Source organism: Apium graveolens, chromosome 5 (genome assembly GCF_009905375.1).
Source record: "Apium graveolens cultivar Ventura chromosome 5, ASM990537v1, whole genome shotgun sequence".
NCBI lineage: Eukaryota > Viridiplantae > Streptophyta > Magnoliopsida > Apiales > Apiaceae > Apium > Apium graveolens.
In genome coordinates this window covers 315,390,444-315,409,424 of record NC_133651.1, presented here as the reverse complement: position 1 = coordinate 315,409,424, position 18,981 = coordinate 315,390,444, and the positions used below count along the sequence as shown (strand labels likewise).

The window sequence follows — 18,981 nt, the reverse complement described above, 5'->3', positions numbered from 1 at the left end:
AATGTTAACCTAAATTGTTCATGTAAATCATGTTCATGCATATTAAGTTCTATCCCTTGTAACTTGTACTTTACATTCCAGTGGATCATATTTTGGTTGGGTACAAAAACCCACCCACGATTTTTTCCCGTTCCCGGATTTTCCGTGTCAACAATTTTTGGTGTTGTTTACATTTATTTCCTTAAGAGCACATTAACATTTTAGTAAAATACATTAATCAAACTTAGCATTTAACCCACTTAATTTGGTAAAAACATTTGTCAAGAAAAAAAATAACATAAAATTTTACAACAATACCTACAAAGTCGGTGCAACAATATATTTGACAAAATGTTAACTACAACTGGCAACATAAAATAGTATTCAGGTCAGAGATCATAAGAACAGTGTATCAAGAAATCACACAATGCTGCTACCAGAGATGTTCAATAATGGTTCAAAATGCATATTGAGGTGTGCCAATCAAAGTTCTAACAAGTAAAAGCAACATCTTCAAATACATTGATTAGCAAGCTTTGATTTGCTTTATTTATGAAGTTCCCAGATTGCTCTTAAAAGTCCTGCATTGCCACAGACAAAAAGAGAATACAATGTCATGTAAATTGAATTTCAGTCTCAGTGGCTCCTAAATTATTTTCCACATTCTGTTCAGCTGCAAGACTAGAAAAACATCAGTTCATGTGATAAGATTCCCTTTACAATTTTTCGAGATTCTTGTTGTAAGGCCCGGAGAATCTGAGAATCAGTGTTTCGTGCTTAGTAAAAACTTCAACAAGATATAATGTAGGAAGAAATGAAGGGAGTAGTCTGCAGACCTCGGTGATCAGGAGGCTTTCAGCAGATTTTGTACATCTTCCTGCGATCAGGGAACAATACGATAAAAAACCATCACCAGTGAGGAACGTTATTAGGAAATGTATACTACAGCTATCAAAAATAATGTATTACCTCAATTTTGAGAGGAGATGTTGAAGGGGCGTATCGCGCTATAACCTTTCCTTCTTTGTTTACCAAGAACTTTGTGAAGTTCCATTTTATGGCATCTACAAGCAAGCCCCCCTTCTCGGCCTTTAAGAACTTGTATAGAGGCGCTGCATTCTTTCCATTTACTTCAACCTACATCATTTTCCAAAAATGAGAAATTTGCAATCTGATGCATTTTATCGCATGTAATGTAAACAAATTGTGGCATACATACCAAAGAACTAATGTAAACATTTTGCATTTGCAATAATTTGCTCTTTTATATATAGAGCTCTTGTGTCGTCGTTTAAACACACCAAGAATCCAACAGTACATAAGTAGTTGAATTTTTTTCAATTATCCTCTACAGCTTTAGGTTCTCTTCTATTTCTAGGCTTTGCCCAGCTTTTAAAGATCCACAACTCTAATATATAAAACTGAGCTAATACGATATGTGCTAACCCAATATTCAAAGACTCATACTACAGTTAATTGATTGAAGGCTGAAATTTCCATATCGTTTAATTGAAATAAGAATGACTGCATAATCGCTCTCTCTACACATAAACGAATCATTCTCGATGAAATCTTACTGTTCACTATGTTGGCATCAAAACAAATTGTAATTAGCTCTAAGTAATGCTACTCCAATTTGTAAGTCTAATTTACACAACGGTCGCTCTTATGTACTGTTCATCCACAAGGTTTGCAGGTTTGGAATTTGCAAAAGAATTTTCAGTATTATTAAAATTTTGTCAGTCTTTAAGAACTTACCTTGTCAAATATCGGGAACTCAGCTTTGAAATTGGTGCAAACAGTGTCTTGAATCTCCTCATTAGTTCCAGGCTCTTGCCAGCCAAATTGGTTGCAAGGAAATGCCAAAATTTCTAAACCTGCCAATGCTTATACAGAAATCGATAAAAAAATTGCAGAAGATTGTGTAATGAAACTTCTTCGGTAGTAATATGAAAGCACGGCCATATAGACCAGATTACTGACCTTGATCTTTATACTTCTCATACAATATGTTTAACTCTTTGTAGTTAGATTGAGTAAAACCACTGTCGATGAGAAACATGTAGTAAAATATTAGTTGTTGAAACATCTAACAGCAACACTAATCGGCACTTAAACAAGTTACATAAGCATTGTCATTTCACAAATTAGTTAAGATTTCATGGTTAGGGTATTGGATTTAAACTTGCAACTCAACTCTCACGGTTAGAGTGAAGGCTTAAGACATATAGCAGTGGTTCAGTACTAATTACACGTTTCTGATGTTCGCTTGTTCCACAATGTGTATTAACGGTGAACACAATTTATGTAATCTTATCGGATAAACATTGTTAGTAACTCTGCACTCCACCTTGCGAGCCTACCTAAACTAAAAACTAAAAAGAACTGAAATGGAGACAAAAAACCGAAAAGCTATCATTATTTTGTTACACATAGAATGTGTGTACAAATGAAAAGATATCACTATTCTATTACACATGAAAAGATAATGAAGGTGAGCCCTAGGCCCTAGCACACCAGTACAGTAATGGCAGTACTGACATTTGAATATCTTCATAAAGAATACTAACATGTTAATATACAGAGAAACTGGAAGAGAGACTATAGTTCAGTCACCGGTAAAATAACACGATACGGGTATAAACTAATCAAGTCAGTTAATTACCATTTGGAAGCAACATTTACAACTAGAAGAACTTTCCCTTTGTAATTGCTAAGAGGTACATCATTTCCTTGTATATCCTGCAGCTCATTTCAGTTTATTCAGATGAAAAGAGCGAAAAAAACAGGGAATTTCCAGAAAAGTCAAATCGTGCTATACGAATCCCAACAGATATGAGGGTGTTGCTAATTTTATACAAAGACAGTAAGACTGACAGAAGACAACAACACATCTAGGGTTTATATAGTAATAAAATGCCTATTCACTTATTGAGTTTTACGATACATTAACGAAACAGTAACTGCTAAGTGTTTAAGATATGTAACAAAGGTCATAATATTTGAAGCTGTATAGATTATTAGAGTTTTTCTTTGCACCTACAACAATTGGATTCCTAGAATAACAGCCACTTATATGAATATGTGTGTTTAGATATCGTATTTAAAGCAAAAGTCAGGTAGACAGGAGTCACATCGTTTATGGGAGGGGCAGAATGCTCGTAAATAAGCAGTCAGATAACTCTATTAGTATAGGCCTTTTTGGGATATGTCCAAACTCGTGCGGACTCGATCCAAAACGGACAATATCATACTAACGTGTAGTTAAGTCTGCTCACGTAATTAGAAAAACAGCTTGCATCTAATTAACTGATAACTGAGTCTACACAGAAACTCAAAACACCAAACAGAAAGCAACACAAATGATCGACTAATAACATAAAAGAACAAATCAAGAAAGCTGTTGATCAAGTAAAAGCCAGAAATGGAACAAACAATTGCAAATATAGGACTAACATAAGTAACATATGATCGCGTTGGAACTTTTCCGTATCAGTTTAAGATTTTAGATGAGCTGGTTACGGAATACGGAAACATTCAAAATAGCTGAGCAAAAAAGCAAAAATGTGTAAAAAAGGACATTACCTTGACAGTGAAATTGTAGAATGATTTAGATGACTCCTCCTCATCCATGTTTTTAGCAGAAAAGGAGAAAGATGGAAATGTGGATGGTAGAATGTAGAAAAACAACAAAGCAAGAACAAGAACAAACAGAGATGACCAGTGACTCATATTTTTCAACAAATGCATACTGTTATTATTATAGTCCTTCACATAGCAAGCCATAGAAGACCCAACTCATTTCATGTTCAGTTTATTTTGCAGTTTTTTATGCTGTGATTAAACAAATCAATAGATAGTCAAAAAAAATCCTTAAATGACGATCAGCATTCAGCAACCACCCAAAAACGTTAAATCATAAAACAATTTTTTTGTTAAACCTTTTTTTTGCCATGAGCTCAATTTGGACATTTTTAAGAAATTGAGGGTGTTTCGATTCAAATCATGTTAAATTAATAATTTGCATAAAACGATTAAGTGTGAGTTGATTTTTTTTTTTTTTTGAAAAATATGATTTATAATCTTAAAAATTAGTTTTTTTCTAGAAAAAAATTCGAAATGAATAAGGATATAACCTTGAACATAGAACGACAGAGGATAATCTCATGATCTTGATTGAATCATACATCCTTAATTGACATCATTCAATGAAAATCTATTTAAATAAGCTTCTAAGATGATATGTTTGTCTTCACGATCACATTACAAAAATATGAAAAATGTTAGGCATCCCAAATTAATTTCTAATATTTTTTTTCAAATAACAAGTATCTTGTTTTAATTGGTTGAAAAAAAATAAATATAATGAATCATGTACTTACATCTATGACTTTAATTTGAATCTTAAGTTTTATATGAGAAATGGACTAAAATGTCATTTTGGATGTAAAATGAATCAAAACATCACTTGTGAAAATAATTGTCTAAATTGTCATTTCACCACTTTACATCGTGTAGCGTTTGGAAAAACACTCAAAACGCTACACGATGTAGCGTTTGATTATTTTATTTTTTTAGCGGGTAACATTGCTTCATGTAACATTTTATGTCTATTATTTTTTTTTCTCTTATTTTAAATTCCTTTTGGTGTATTGCTTAGGGTCCCAAAAATATCACTTAATGTTATATTTTCAATATTTCTTTCATTTAATATTTTTAAAAATTTAAGATTATATCATAATTTAGCAATTTTTAACATTTAAGGTTCTCCAAATCCTTTTACGATCTTAGAAATATTAAAAATTAATAATTATTATACTAATTCAGGGTTAAGGGTTTAAAGCTTAAACCCTAATTTTAGCTAGGAGTTAGGGCCTAAAGGCCCTTAACCCTGGAACAAAAAATGTGAATAAATAAAACCATTGTCAAATTTAAGGTTGTAGTCTAATTTAATAATTTTTAACATTTTATAATTCACCAATTCCCTTTTGGATTTTAAAAATAATTTAAATAATTTTTTAGTATTTTAGGAATTAACAATTTTTTATTTGAGGTTAAAAAAAAAAATATGTGTGAAACCCTAGATGAAATAGTGTTTTTACACAATGTAGAGTTTTGTGCCAAAACTCTACTTAGTGTAGTGTTTTATACATTAAAGAAAAAGAATAATACTACACTATATAGCAGGGGTGTGCATAGTTCGGTTCAGTTCGGTTTTTAGCGAAAACCCTTACCGAACCGTACATGTCGGTTCAGTTCGATTTTTATCTATTAACCGTAACCCAACCGTGTAGAAAGGTTTTTTCGGTTCGGTTAACCGTTACTCGGTTTCGTTTTTTTTTTGTTTTTTTACCTAATTAAAAGTATTGTACAAATTTAATATAATAAGTTTAGAAATATTAAAATATAAAAAATAATTTTAGAATTTACAACAACACGGATTTTACTATTATATATTTAAAATTAAAGATTACTACAATACTACTGCTGTTACTAGTAATTAATGTGCCAGAGAGCATGAATGGGAGCCTATATCTAGGGGTGAGCAACGGGTCAGAACCGAACTGAACCGGAACCGATAAAACCTAGAACCGAAATAGGAATATTTTAAGAATCAAACCGGACCCGTTTATATGTAAGAACCGAACCGGAACCGAACCGGAAATTTCGGTTCGGTTCGGTTCTTAACCGAAAGAACCGAATTTATATTCTATTTCATATATATATACTTTTCATATTATTTTATATTCTAATTTTTTAAATTTTGACTAGTTTTTATTATTTATTGAGGGTAACTTAGTAAAATAAGATTCTTATTAGTGGTGAATCATTTTGAATTTGATTACTTTCGAATATTTATGAAGAAAAATATTTATAAAAATATTCAAAACTCCATAACTATTTAAAGAAACGAGTAATACAATAAAAATCATAATTCTCTTAAAATTTATTAAAGTATTATAAATAAGAAAACATAATACGTAATATATATACATATGTTTATATATATTTTTGTATTTATTCATTTATATACGGTTCGGTTCGGTTCTTATGGTTCTAGTATGTTAAGAACCGAACCGAACCAAGAACTGAAATTTCTAGAAAAACAGGAACCGAACCGGACCCGTATTAGTTAAGAACCGAACCGGAACTGTAATTTTTGATCGGTTCGATTATCGGTTCCGAACCGGAAAATACTCACTCCTACTTATATCAATTCTGAGAGGACTTGGCCACATCTTCTCTTTAGTAATACTTACTGCAATTAAACTACACCAACTCTTTTTATAATGAAATGCACTAGCTTCCCGTATATTAAATAATTTGATAGATAATTAAATATATTATTATAATTATATATATAAATAAATAATATTATATGGACGGTTCGGTTTCTCGGTTCGGTTATAAGGATAAAATCGTAACCGTTATCAAACCGTTCCGTCGATTCGGTTCGGTTACGGTTTTTTTCGGTTTATTCGATTTCAGTTTTTTTCGGTGCGGTTTTTCGGTTTTTTGGTCCGGTTTTGGTTTTTCGGTTTTTGTTTGCTCAACCCTACTATATAGCGTTTTGGGCTTTTTACCTACACGCTACACGTTATAGTGTCTTGATGTGATATTTTGAATCATTTTTTTCAAAAATGACATTTAGACCATTTTTCAGCCCTGAGTGATATTTAGGACCAACACTCTTTTATTCTGTCAAAAAAATATTCCCTTTTCTACGTCACATAATTTAGAAAAAACTTAATTTGAATACTGAATGTATTATTTTTACTTGTGAAAATAAAGAGTTCAAGGCTAATAGGGCTATTAGTCTATTACCCGTTCTATATTGACAATGTTTAGCTGTAAATCGGTTAAATCATTGACGTTTGTTAGACCAGTCAATTGTGTACTCAAATGTTAAATAAAAAACGACACATTTAGAATTCGTATGTTTTCGTGTTCGTGAATCTCGTTTGGTGTCGTTCTCGTGTAAAATTAAATATCTATATTAATATAAATAAATAAATGTAAATATTAATTTTTGAAGAAAAATATATACAAAAGAGTATGAAATATTTACATTTAAATCATTTATACTTACAACATTATAAAACTTTGCATTATTTTTAAAGTATTCATTATATCTATACATATTTATATTTACATTTATTTAATTTAGATATTAATATTTATAATAAATATTAATATTTAATTAAAAATATATTTATTTCGTGTACTTCATGTCGTGTCGTGTTCCCAAAGGTTAAACATAAAAACCGACATAATATCTCAATCGTATATCTCATGTTGTGTACTCAAAATATAAACAAAAATACTAAATTTTCGTATCGTGTTAAGAATTGTTGAGTCCACCTGTCATACTATGTCAATCTGTAAAGCGGTTAGTAGCTGTATGAAAGTAGCTAACATTAATTTGACAAGAGAGGTTTTGTTTTGAAAGTATGAAACTACAGTAAAACCTCTGTAAATTAATACTCAATTAATTAATAATCTCTCTAAATTAATAATTTTGTTCGGTCCCGACTTGGGCCAGTTCAAAAAATGATCAATTTCGATAAGATAATAAGATAATAATTTTTTTGAAAACCCTGTATAAAAATATGGTCCCAATAAAACTATAAATTAATAATTCCCTTATATTCATAAAAATATAGCTATTACATCTTTGTAAAATATGATTCAATTGTAGTTTGTTTTTTCATATAATTTAAATCAACATGAACCTCATCCCTAATCTTCCTTATTGCATCCAAAAGCTCGGGTGTGGTGCTTTCATGTTGCATCAAAAAGTTATTAAGCATTTTTGATGCCTTGAGTGCTTCTTTACGTTTAACTGGCTCCAACGGTGTTGTATCGTCTTCAAGATCATCTTCAACACTATTTTCAAGGATAGTGTTTCCAATCTCTTCTATACTCACATAATGCTTTTCTTGCTTCATCCGTCATTGTTGATTTTGTGACACCTTTTAGATGAGAAGCCATTGTTTTGTTTGTATAATTTTTCCCCCAATCTAGTATATACAGTATATATAATATATTTTATGACTACACATACATTGAATACTTTCTATATAAAATACAATGAATTAAATTAATTCATGTACTTTGAATTTTCCTAATATACATTGAATATTTTCTATGTAAAATACAATGAATTTAACTTATACACTACATGGACTTTGAATCTAATATATTGTACATTACATTGACTTTCTAAATTCATATACATTGAATTAATTGAATTAAGTATAAAATATAAATTGTACAATTCATTTTATTTAAATTTATGTGAATAAAAATTTAATCAAAAGTTAATTTTGTTTGCTACCGAAAATTCTCTATAAATTAATAATTATTAATTTATCGATTAATTAATACCTCTCTAAATTAATAGAATTCTCCGATCCCAACTATATTAATTTATAGAGGTTTTACTATAGCTAGCATTAATTTGAAAACTATAATTTCTAGCAATTCAGGCATTAAATTTGATTTTGAAGCAAAGTAGTACATTAAGCAAAACGTCAGTAGGAGAAACGTGAGAAGAAATCAAGAAAGCAATGTACTCTACGCAAGCCATGTCCTTGTGCTCGTAAATCTTAACAACTTGTTGTCTATGCACCTAAAACAATTTAGGGGTCGTTTGGTTCGTTGAGTGGTATCGGGTTGAAATCAGGAATTGGGTTAAACTGGTATGGATTTGGAACTTGATACTTGATATCACCTGTTTGGTTCAAAATAGGATAAGAATATATCTCTTTGATAAATTAATTGAAATCAACAATCAAAAGACATTTAATTATTATTTTTTGTTAATTCATTATTTTATTATTAAAATCTAAAATTATACACGATCACTTGACAATCATAATTAGTAAGGCTAAAAATAATTTTTTTTTGAAAAATACCTAAGGCTAAAGATATTTTTACAAATATACTATAATTTTTTTAAAAAATTGCAAAAATACTTTTTTATTTTAAAAAAATGCTATTTTCCAAATTTTTTACGAAAATACTGTTTAATGCAACTTGATTCAATTAGATGCAATTTTCGACGAATTTATGTCACTCCATGTAACCTCAAATGCAACAAAAAAAACTTGATTCAACTAATTGTATGTCTGCTTGATTTTGGTTGATTCTATATTTTTGTCAAAAAAATTAGAGGATAGTAAAATTACAAAAAGAAATAAATAAAAAAAGCTAGTATTTTTGATAATTTTTCTTATTAAAATATGAGTTTATAAATATTTTTACATAGTATTTAAGAAAATTAAATATACATTCACATTTTTTATTCATCAATATTAAAACTAGAGCTAAAAAAAGAATTATACTTTAGTTAAAAAGAAAGACTAGAGAAAATAATAAAAATGATACCCAAAAGTTTGATTTAGCTCATACCCAACTATTCACATGGGTTTCTAAACCCAATATCTCATGGGTTTCAGGAATGGGTTTTAAAACAAAATTTTTTTAACCAAACACGTGGTATGAGTTTTCTCCATTCCAACCCCATACCTCATACCCAGATTTATTGAACCAAACACCCTCTTAGAGTTCTTGGGTTTAATATCTTAAATGTTGAACAAACTAAATATCATGTATCAGTTTAATAATCAATTTTAACGAAATATTATTTGAATTACTAAATTTATAATAAATATCAAACTGCTATTTTAAAATATCTTAAGTAAAGAAAGTTATGGGTATTTGTACTAGACTGCTGGGAAACACTTCACATGCATAAACGGAATTAAGAGGGGCTAATTTAAACTGAAGCTCGGCTGAAGGGGACTTACCATCCATGAAAGTAATGGATCGAGTTTGATTGGATCGGTCTAAATCTATATTTATATTTATTTATTTTTTTCGGATTCAAATTCGGATCAGATCGGCTCCGGATTTTTATATGTCGATTCATATCCGGATCCGTTCGGATCACGAATTTTGGATCGGATATCCGCTCTATTTATGTATATTTATTTTTTAACTTAACTTATTACAAAATCTATTTTAAATTGACAATTTCAAAAAATATTAAAATACAAGTAGAATACAATGAAGTTTTAAGATAAATTACAAACTAAAATTCGTTTTTTGAAAATAAACAAGTTGTATTTGGGTTGTACAATATTTTAATTATAACAATGATAAAATTGATGTTGCGAAATAGAATTGTTATATGAATCGAGACTTAGACTATGGTGTTCTAAAAGGCAAAAGAACTGAGATTATAAAAATGGATTGGACAACCGAACTAATTATAGATAATGAGACTTGACTAGAGGATAATACGTTTAAAATTAAAATTATTAACTTTTTTTTACAATATATATATAAATATATATAAACCTTATCAGGTTATTAACGGATCAGATCGATCTAAATTCATATTTACTCCATTTATAATCGGTTTTTTCTTACCAGATCAAATTTTTAATAGGTCGATACGTATTCACTAAAATGATCTCGGATCGGATTTTCGCTCTATTAACAGGCATACATGAGATGATAAAGTAGGAAATGTGTGAGAAATATGTGGTAGAATATATATAAATAACACAAGAGAAAAAAGAGATGAATGACGGATAATTTCAACAAATATACTCATATCTATACTATATTATAATAATCGGAATGAGGTATAATTTGATATGCCTTTTTTTTTGTTGATATGTCTTTTTTTGGTTAGTTTGGTTATCCTCATTTATGACCGTCAGATCTTTTATATTAAGTGATCAGGACCGTTAGATTCAAATATTAAAAGAGTATACACTACTCAAACTCCCAGGTTCGAACCCCGCCAACAACAAATATTTATATTATTATTTATACACTACTAAAATTTCCAGGTTGAAACCTCACCAAATCAAATATTTATATTATTATTTATATACTACCCAAGATTAAGGTTTGAATCCTGCCAACAACAAACATTTATATTATTATTTATAAATATTCTTATAATGTAATGATCCAAAAAGAAATTTATTATAAATATAAAGAAATTTATTATAAATTTAAATAATATAAAAATATAATGAACACCTGTGAATCGCACGGGTTGTAAAGTTAGTTATATATTAAGGAACTGATCCATATATATCGATTATGGGTAAATCATCTATCCATTGAAAACATTCATGAATAGAAAGAATTTTAAAACAAGAAATTTAATCGCGTATAAAATGATGTGACCCTTTTTACCTCAATTTCCTGTATTAATCATTTCCGCTGAAATTATCCGCAAACAAATTGTTACAGACATTATCGATGATCAGGGACTAGGACTCCCGTCATTTAGTTCTTGAAATAAGAACTCTACCATGTTAACTTGTGTACTTACTTTTCTTGCAACACCAAATAATTTGTCTACCTTTTATTTTATAAATAAAATAAAATTCATGAAGATATGAAACGCAAGTGGAAGTAGGTGTAAAGATATCAAGAAAGCAACGAAAAATGCATGGACCCGTTTGTAATGTGAAAATGTTACTCTACTCAAGACTAGATTGGTGCATTGTGTGCACACACACACCACAGCCAACCGCCATTTCCCTACTTGCTATTTGAGGTAGAGTCCTAGGAAACATTCGTCACCCACGCACCGACAAACGGGCTAATCTAGACTGAAACCCCGAATGATGATGATCAATTTTTTTAGCACAAATGGAGTTGAGGAAATGTTATAGAAAAGAAAGAGTTTGTCTAGTGTGTGTCCATCGACAAATGTTAAGTAATAAAATTAATAAAGGTTGGACTAAAACTTATAAAGGTTGAAGTATTTTGATTAGTGTTTTTGTTGTAAATGCAGGGGTCCATCATTATTAAGAAGTGTTAGATCAATCAAAATAAGCTAAAATTATAAAAGTTCGTGCTTAGTGTGTGTACATGGCACACCGCAGAAAAATTGAAAAAGGAAATGTTATAATATTAAGTATCCGGTTTATCTAAAATTTTAGGGTGGTTCTTGACAAAAAAAATAAAAAAATTTAGGTTGGTGGAATAAGATCCCAACATAATTTTATACTTTTTAAAACTTACCTCAGTTGTATGACACGTATCCTTCCTAAATCGATCGTTGATATCATACTCCCTCTGTTTTTTTAATATATGATGTTTGACTTTCTGGCACACATGTTTAGGAGGTTTAACTTCTTAAAAATAATAATCCTATCTATGTGGTCAACCCTCCTAAATATGTATGACAAAAAGTCAAATATCATATACTCCCTCCGTTTTAATATAACTGTCCACTTTTAAAAAAATTACGCATATTAATAAATTTTAACATTATTAAAAATGTTACAATAGTTATCATATTTATTGCATTGACACCATTATTTATGGTAGATGGTTAGCTTGGAAATAGAAATTAGTGATGTAATAATTGTGTGTGGTGTAGAATTCATCTTCAAAATATAAACTAAATTTTATAATTTGAATAGTGACATTGAAAGTGGACAACTATTTTGATACAATTTTTTCTTCAAAAGTGGACATTTATTTTGAAACGGAGGGAGTATTACAAAACAAAGGGAGTATTAAGTAACCGCCTTATCTAAATCTTAAAATAGTGAAGTATTACAAAACATGATCTTATATTTTTTAACATCACCGAAACCCGGGCCTGATAGGAAATTAACCATCCATGTGTTTTAGGAAAAATGGAGAATAGGAAATGTGTGGTAAAATATACGAAGATAAACAACACGAGGGGAAAAAAGTAATTCAGCATATGCATAACTTATTATTGTAGTCCTTCACAGCAAGCCATAAAAGACCCATTCTCCTTCATGTTCAGTTCATTTTGCAATTTTTTATTCTTTAATTTAAAAAAAAAACAGTAGATCGTCAACAACTTTCCTTAAATGAAGATCGTCAACAACCCAAAACATTAAAAAAATTGTTGATTATATAGATCTAGATGTATTTCATGAGTTAATTATTCATGTTTGAGTTTCATGATTGATCAAATTTTGACAAATATTTACCTATTATTTATAATTTTAAAAATGTGAAAAATATATTTCAAAGTAGATTAAATGTATTTCTTAAGTATGCAAATTTTATATTACAATTAAAATTTTGACTAATTTAATCACAAAAAGTCAAACAAGACAAAAAAATTATACCATAGGTGCAAAACTATTTGGAATGAATTTAGTGGATTGAGCCCCAAATTAGGGATTGAGCCAATTAGAAGTTTTAATAGGTATTTTTTTTTAATATTGGTGTTTGTTAGTATCAGATTGAAATAGTAGTTTGAACCCAATCCACTTACAAAAAATTGAGGCAAATCTAGCTCTCCGACGCGTTAGGACACGAGTCGAAACGATCAATGAGAAGTAATTTTTCAATCAGAAGATCGTGTTAAAATTCGAAACAACTAAATATATAAAGTTAGTCAAAATAAACTTAGGCTCCGTTTGAGAGTGCAATTTTAGTGCTGTTAAAAATTGCTGTGCGGTGAGAAAATGCTGTCAAAAAATAATATTTTTGAGAATATTTGATAGTGAAACTGATAGTTACTTTCTGTAAAAATTGAAAACATCTTTTTCCAGACAACAGGTTTTAAAATTTATCAAATACATTTCTGACAGCTTTTCAGCAAAAAACTATCGTAACTGTCTGTAACAACAATACCAAACGGGGTCTTAATCATTAATCAAAACAACTAACTGATCAGCTATGACTAACAGCTAAAAGATTTAAAAGATTTCGAAGTCCAAAGTGCAAAGATACTGAAGAAAGCAACAAAAAATGAATGGTCCCATTTGTAATGTGAAAATGTCACTCTACCAGAGATTAGATTTATGCATATTTCTGACCACACACACAGCAACATTGGTGTCCTGACACCAATGTTGGGGATATCTTATAAAAGGAAATTCATATGTTTTTTTAATTTATAAGCTACTTATAAGATCTCTCGAACCAGCTCATAGTATCTTCGACTTATAAGCTACTTATAAGCTAAGGCTTATGTTCAGAGACGTAAAACTTCAAGTGGCCAAGCACACAGAACTTGTCTCTGCACTTAATATGATTTTAAGGAGAGAAAGCTTAGTACTTTATGTACTAGTGCTAGGAAACATTTTTCAGACACACATACTGGCAATGGAGGAGGTATCTACAGATACCCCAATGGTTTCTGTCTGGAGTCCAAGCACAATGGAGAAGACTTCCAGGCCTTTGGAAATACGAGCTTTCGAGCCTGCGAAACACTGGACTGATGCTCTTCCTATTGGCAATGGCAGATTAGGTGGTATGATTTGGGGTGGTGTTGCTTCTGAAACTATCAACCTCAATGGTACTACACTTGTGCTTGTGTCGATAATTTTGTCAGTTTCTGATTCTTGTCAGAAATTAAGGTGTGCATCAGTTTCAGTATATTAAGGTGTCATCTATGTAGTTGCTTAGTGCCCTGCATTTGTAATGTACATTTCTCTCTGCATAACCTTATACTTTTTGTTTAGTGCGACATGTTACTTAACATGGTATCAGAGCTCGGTTTAGGGAGGAACTCGGGTTCGAGTCCTCCCAACCCCATTACTGGTACGAGTATTGGTAATCCTGCGGGGGCCTTCCTCTACCACCTTAAGGTTTAGTTCGACTGGTTACTTAACACTTTTATAATCATTTCATGATTCAGAGTACCTAGAATAGCTAAGAAATACATTGTGCAGTTATTAATCTTCTGTTTTTTAGTTGATTTTTCGGTTAATCTTTTGTGTAGACGACACACTTTGGACCGGGGATCCTGGGAACTACACGAATCCAGATGCTCCGAAGGTATTATCTGAGGTCAGAAAACTGGTTAGTGATGGAAAGTTTGCTGAGGCTACTAAGGCAGCAGTTAATTTGTCTGGAAATCCTTCTCAGGTATGCCACATTCTAGAAGCTAAAATTTACTAGTGTATCTAGCTAGTAGAGCATGTAATCAGACATAAGAAGAACATATATAAGGCAGCCAAGAAAAACATATATTGAATTATACTCTAATAATTTGTTGTATAATTGAAGGTTTACCAGCTTCTGGGTGATATTAAGCTAGACTTTGATGAGTCTCATGCTGCGTATGATAAAGAAAGCTACGAGAGAGAGCTGGACTTGAATACTGCCATGGTGAAAGTAAAGTATACTGCAGGTGGAATTAATTATACTAGGGAACATTTTTCCTCGAGTCCAGATCAAGTATTAGTGACTAAGATCTCCAGCAGCAAACCTGGATCTTTATCGTTTATGGTATATCCTGACAGCAAGTTACGTTATGAATCACGTGTAAGTGGACACAATCAGATTATAATGGAAGGAGGCATTCCAATGGGCATCAAGTTCTCTGCAATTCTTGATTTGAAAATTAGTGATGGTACTGGCAAGATGCTTGTTGTAGATAAAAATAAGATTAAGGTTGAGGGTGCTGACTGGGCTGTTATTCACCTGGCTGCATCTTCCTCATTTGAAGGGCCATTCACTAAGGCCTCAGAATCGAAAAAGAACCCTACTTCAGAATCTCTGAAAGATTTGAATTTAATAAAGAAGTTCTCATACGCTGATCTTTCTGCACGCCACTTGAATGATTACCAGAAGCTATTTCACCGTGTCTCCCTGCACCTGTCGAGAAGCTCAAAAAGTGTTGCAGAAGATGTGTCCTCTGCAACTGGTAAGCAACTGAAAGCTACTGAAGATGAGAAAGTTTCAACTGCTCAGAGGGTGAAATCCTTTAAAACCAATGAAGATCCTTCCTTTATAGAGCTTCTGTTCCAATTTGGTCGATATCTGCTTATATCTTGTTCAAGGCCTGGAACTCAGGCATCAAACTTGCAGGGAATCTGGAACAAGGATGTTACGCCACCATGGGAGTATGTCCATTCATCATTGCTATATTCCTTCCTTTCTCTATCCAATACATCATTTCGGTGTTTTTCATCTGTCACTTTATCACTAGTGTTACCTCAATACTTTGGCAATATACTGCAATCTATGCATAAGTTTAACTTGAAAATATAGGTCTCACATTCAGTTACATTTTAAAAAGCTTTACTACTACATCTAGACATTCTACAGGAAAATAGGGGAGACACATTTATAACTAAACTAGACTGATATAATTTTTTTTTCCTACGTCTAGAGGTTATAATTTGGAAGTGTATAAGTCTAACAAGTGTCTTCCCTTCTTCACGAATGTTACATCCCTCGTTTAATGCTTCACGGTCAGATAGATATGACCATACTTTCGTATCAAAATGAGCTAGTATGTTATGTCAATGCTCAGGCCTCAGAACGCAAAATTTTGATTGTCCTTTCGTGCCTGTCCTTGTACGGTGCTCCTATCAGCTTCACATTTCTTCCTGTCTTCCTTCTTCAGTGGTGCTCCACACACAAATATCAATCTCCAAATGAACTACTGGCCGTCACTCCCCTGCAACCTTAAAGAGTGCCAAGAGCCCTTATTCGACTACATCTCATCCCTGGCAATTAGTGGCAGTAAAACTGCTAAAGTAAGACAATCTTTCACACTGTTAGACATTACTTATTGTTGCACACTTCCAGAGAGATTTGTGACCCAAGACTCACTATGTTATTACTGTGTTCTTCGGAACAATGTACTTAATTTTACATTCTCCACTCCTTTGATATGAGGTATGTTGCAGGTCAACTATGAAGCAAGCGGTTGGGTTGTCCATCAGGTATCTGATATTTGGGCAAAAACATCTCCTGATCGAGGCGAAGCTGTTTGGGCCTTATGGCCAATGGGTGGAGCTTGGCTTTGTACCCATCTGTGGGAGCATTATACATACACAATGGACAAAGTAAGCCCCCCTGTTGTTTCAGCTTATCTTTTCCTCTTTTGCTTCATTGCTGTAGTAGAGAATGTTTTCGATGGTTTCTTGCAGGGGAAAAGTTAAGCAAACATGCTCGTATTATAATCGTAGTATAGCCAACAGTCATTCTAATACTAACAGGAATGCACATTATAGGAATTTCTGAAAAACAAAGCATATCCCTTAATGGAAGGAAGTGCTTCATTTCTTCTGGACTGGTTGATTGAAGGCCGCGGAGGATATCTAGAAACAAATCCATCAACTTCTCCAGAACACATGTTTGTTGCTCCTGATGGTCAGCCTGCTAGTGTGAGCAACTCATCAACCATGGACATGTCGATAATTAGAGAAGTGTTTTCTGCTTTAATATCTGCTTCTGAGGTAAATCTATGACTATAGATCTTCTAATTTCCATCTCTTTCTCCTCCCATCTTAATCTTTTTGGTAAATAACTATATTTCTAGAGCAGGTCTTGGGAAAAAGTGGGGATGATCTGGTGAAGAAAGTTGTCAAAGCTCAATCGCGTCTTTATCCTACAAAAATCGATAAGGATGGGTCAATCATGGAATGGGTATGTTAAATTCTATGTTTATACCCTTTGATTGTGCTTCTTAAGAAGTAGGATAGTTTATCAACCCACATATGCTTACTACTGTGACAGGCACGAGATTTTGAGGATCCAGAGGTGCATCATAGACATGTGTCACACCTATTTGGTCTCTTTCCAGGGCATACAATAACCCTGGAGAAAACTCCTGATCTTTGTAAAGCTGCTGATAACACTCTCATTAAACGAGGTCTGCACGTGAGCATTACTACGATAAGCTTTCTCATTTTCTACTAACAAATGTTAAGAATCAAGTGGGACAGAGGGAGTATGTGATAACTTCTAATCGCATATCATTATATATACTGTTTTGTAACACACTGGTTCTTCAACAGGGGAGGAGGGTCCAGGATGGTCGACTACATGGAAAGCTGCTCTATGGGCGCGTCTTCACAACAGTGAGCACGCGTATAGAATGGTTAAGCATTTGGTCGACTTGGTAGATCCTGAACGCGAAGCTGATTTTGAGGGAGGACTTTACAGTAACCTGTTCACTGCACACCCTCCTTTTCAGATTGATGGCAATTTTGGGTAAGAAGCAACATGTTTGCACTGTTATTTTAACACCATTTATGCTTGATTAGCTATCTTAGTACTTCTCATATAGCAAAATGATTCCATGTTATTCTTACATTGTTAATACATTGTTACCTGACTTTGCAACTCTGCCAGTTTTACAGCAGCAATAGCTGAAATGCTTGTCCAGAGCACTATGGAAGACTTGTACCTACTTCCTGCCCTCCCTCGAGACAAGTGGCAAAATGGTTGCGTTAAAGGCTTGAAGGCGCGAGGTGGTCTGACAGTCGGTATCACCTGGACTAAAGGAGATCTTCATGAAGTTGGTTTGTGGTCTGACAATTCTGGCTCAGTTTCTACCATAAGATTGCACTATAGAGAAAATGTAGTCACCACAGAAGTAACATCTGGAACGGTATACACATTCGACAAGACATTGAAGTGCATAAATGCGTACTCTTTATAAGACTTGACGCCCTTAGATGTCAAGTCGGCTCTAGTACTCGTAAATTTATGCACAAAAATGACTAACACTTCCTCAAAGTGTTTAAGTAATTCACTACGATGACTTTACTGTGAATACTGAAGAGATATCTTGGACTCTTTTTTAAATATTTACTTTTAATGCGTCTTTGGCGGGAAAAGACCGAAGGTGAAGCCCGTGATGCATCTTGTGAATGCTTGAAGAGGTTTCAAGTTTTTATACTTATTATTGTGTTACTTTAAATTCCAGAATGTTCTTTTATGATATAATTGGATTTGCTATTGTGCGACTTTAAATCCTAGAAATATAATTGGATTAGTTATTCTGTGACTTTAAATTCAGGACAGGTATTTAAAAATAAAAGTAATTGCATTTAAAGCACACAAAGCCACATGAGTTGTATTGATGATTTGGGAATATATTGAATCACATTACATCCAATATCTACCGTTAATGTTATGGACGATGCCCTTGATGTCTCTACCATTTTGCCATTTGAGTTGTATTGATGATTTGGAATATATTGAATCACATTACATCCGATATCTACCATT

General features: G+C 32.1%; 2 protein-coding genes across 3 annotated transcripts; one reads left to right on the top strand and one right to left on the bottom strand.

Annotated features, from left to right (window-relative positions):
- Positions 1–296: 296 nt before the first annotated feature.
- LOC141659499 (putative glutathione peroxidase 2) lies at positions 297–3,871 on the bottom strand. Of its 2 annotated transcripts, none has more exons than XM_074466392.1 (7): positions 3,565–3,862; positions 2,645–2,721; positions 1,963–2,024; positions 1,738–1,856; positions 949–1,116; positions 816–856; positions 297–560 (listed from the first exon to the last, which is right to left on the bottom strand). In XM_074466392.1, exons 1-6 carry the CDS (start codon positions 3,763–3,765, stop codon positions 824–826), a joined length of 660 nt encoding a protein of 219 aa, XP_074322493.1. In that variant the 5' UTR covers positions 3,766–3,862; the 3' UTR covers positions 297–560; positions 816–823. The 2 variants fall into 2 exon arrangements, with proteins under 2 accessions (XP_074322493.1, XP_074322494.1); XM_074466393.1 differs by lacking the exon at positions 297–560 and adding an exon at positions 567–735 and having other exon boundaries at positions 3,565–3,871.
- Positions 3,872–13,867: 9,996 nt separating this feature from the next.
- LOC141659496 (alpha-L-fucosidase 2-like) lies at positions 13,868–18,764 on the top strand. The gene is made up of 10 exons (XM_074466390.1): positions 13,868–14,305; positions 14,732–14,877; positions 15,019–15,857; positions 16,364–16,496; positions 16,650–16,808; positions 16,977–17,201; positions 17,290–17,391; positions 17,482–17,617; positions 17,763–17,958; positions 18,100–18,764. Exons 1-10 carry the CDS (start codon positions 13,978–13,980, stop codon positions 18,407–18,409), a joined length of 2,574 nt encoding a protein of 857 aa, XP_074322491.1. The 5' UTR covers positions 13,868–13,977; the 3' UTR covers positions 18,410–18,764.
- The last annotated feature ends 217 nt before the right edge of the window (positions 18,765–18,981 follow it).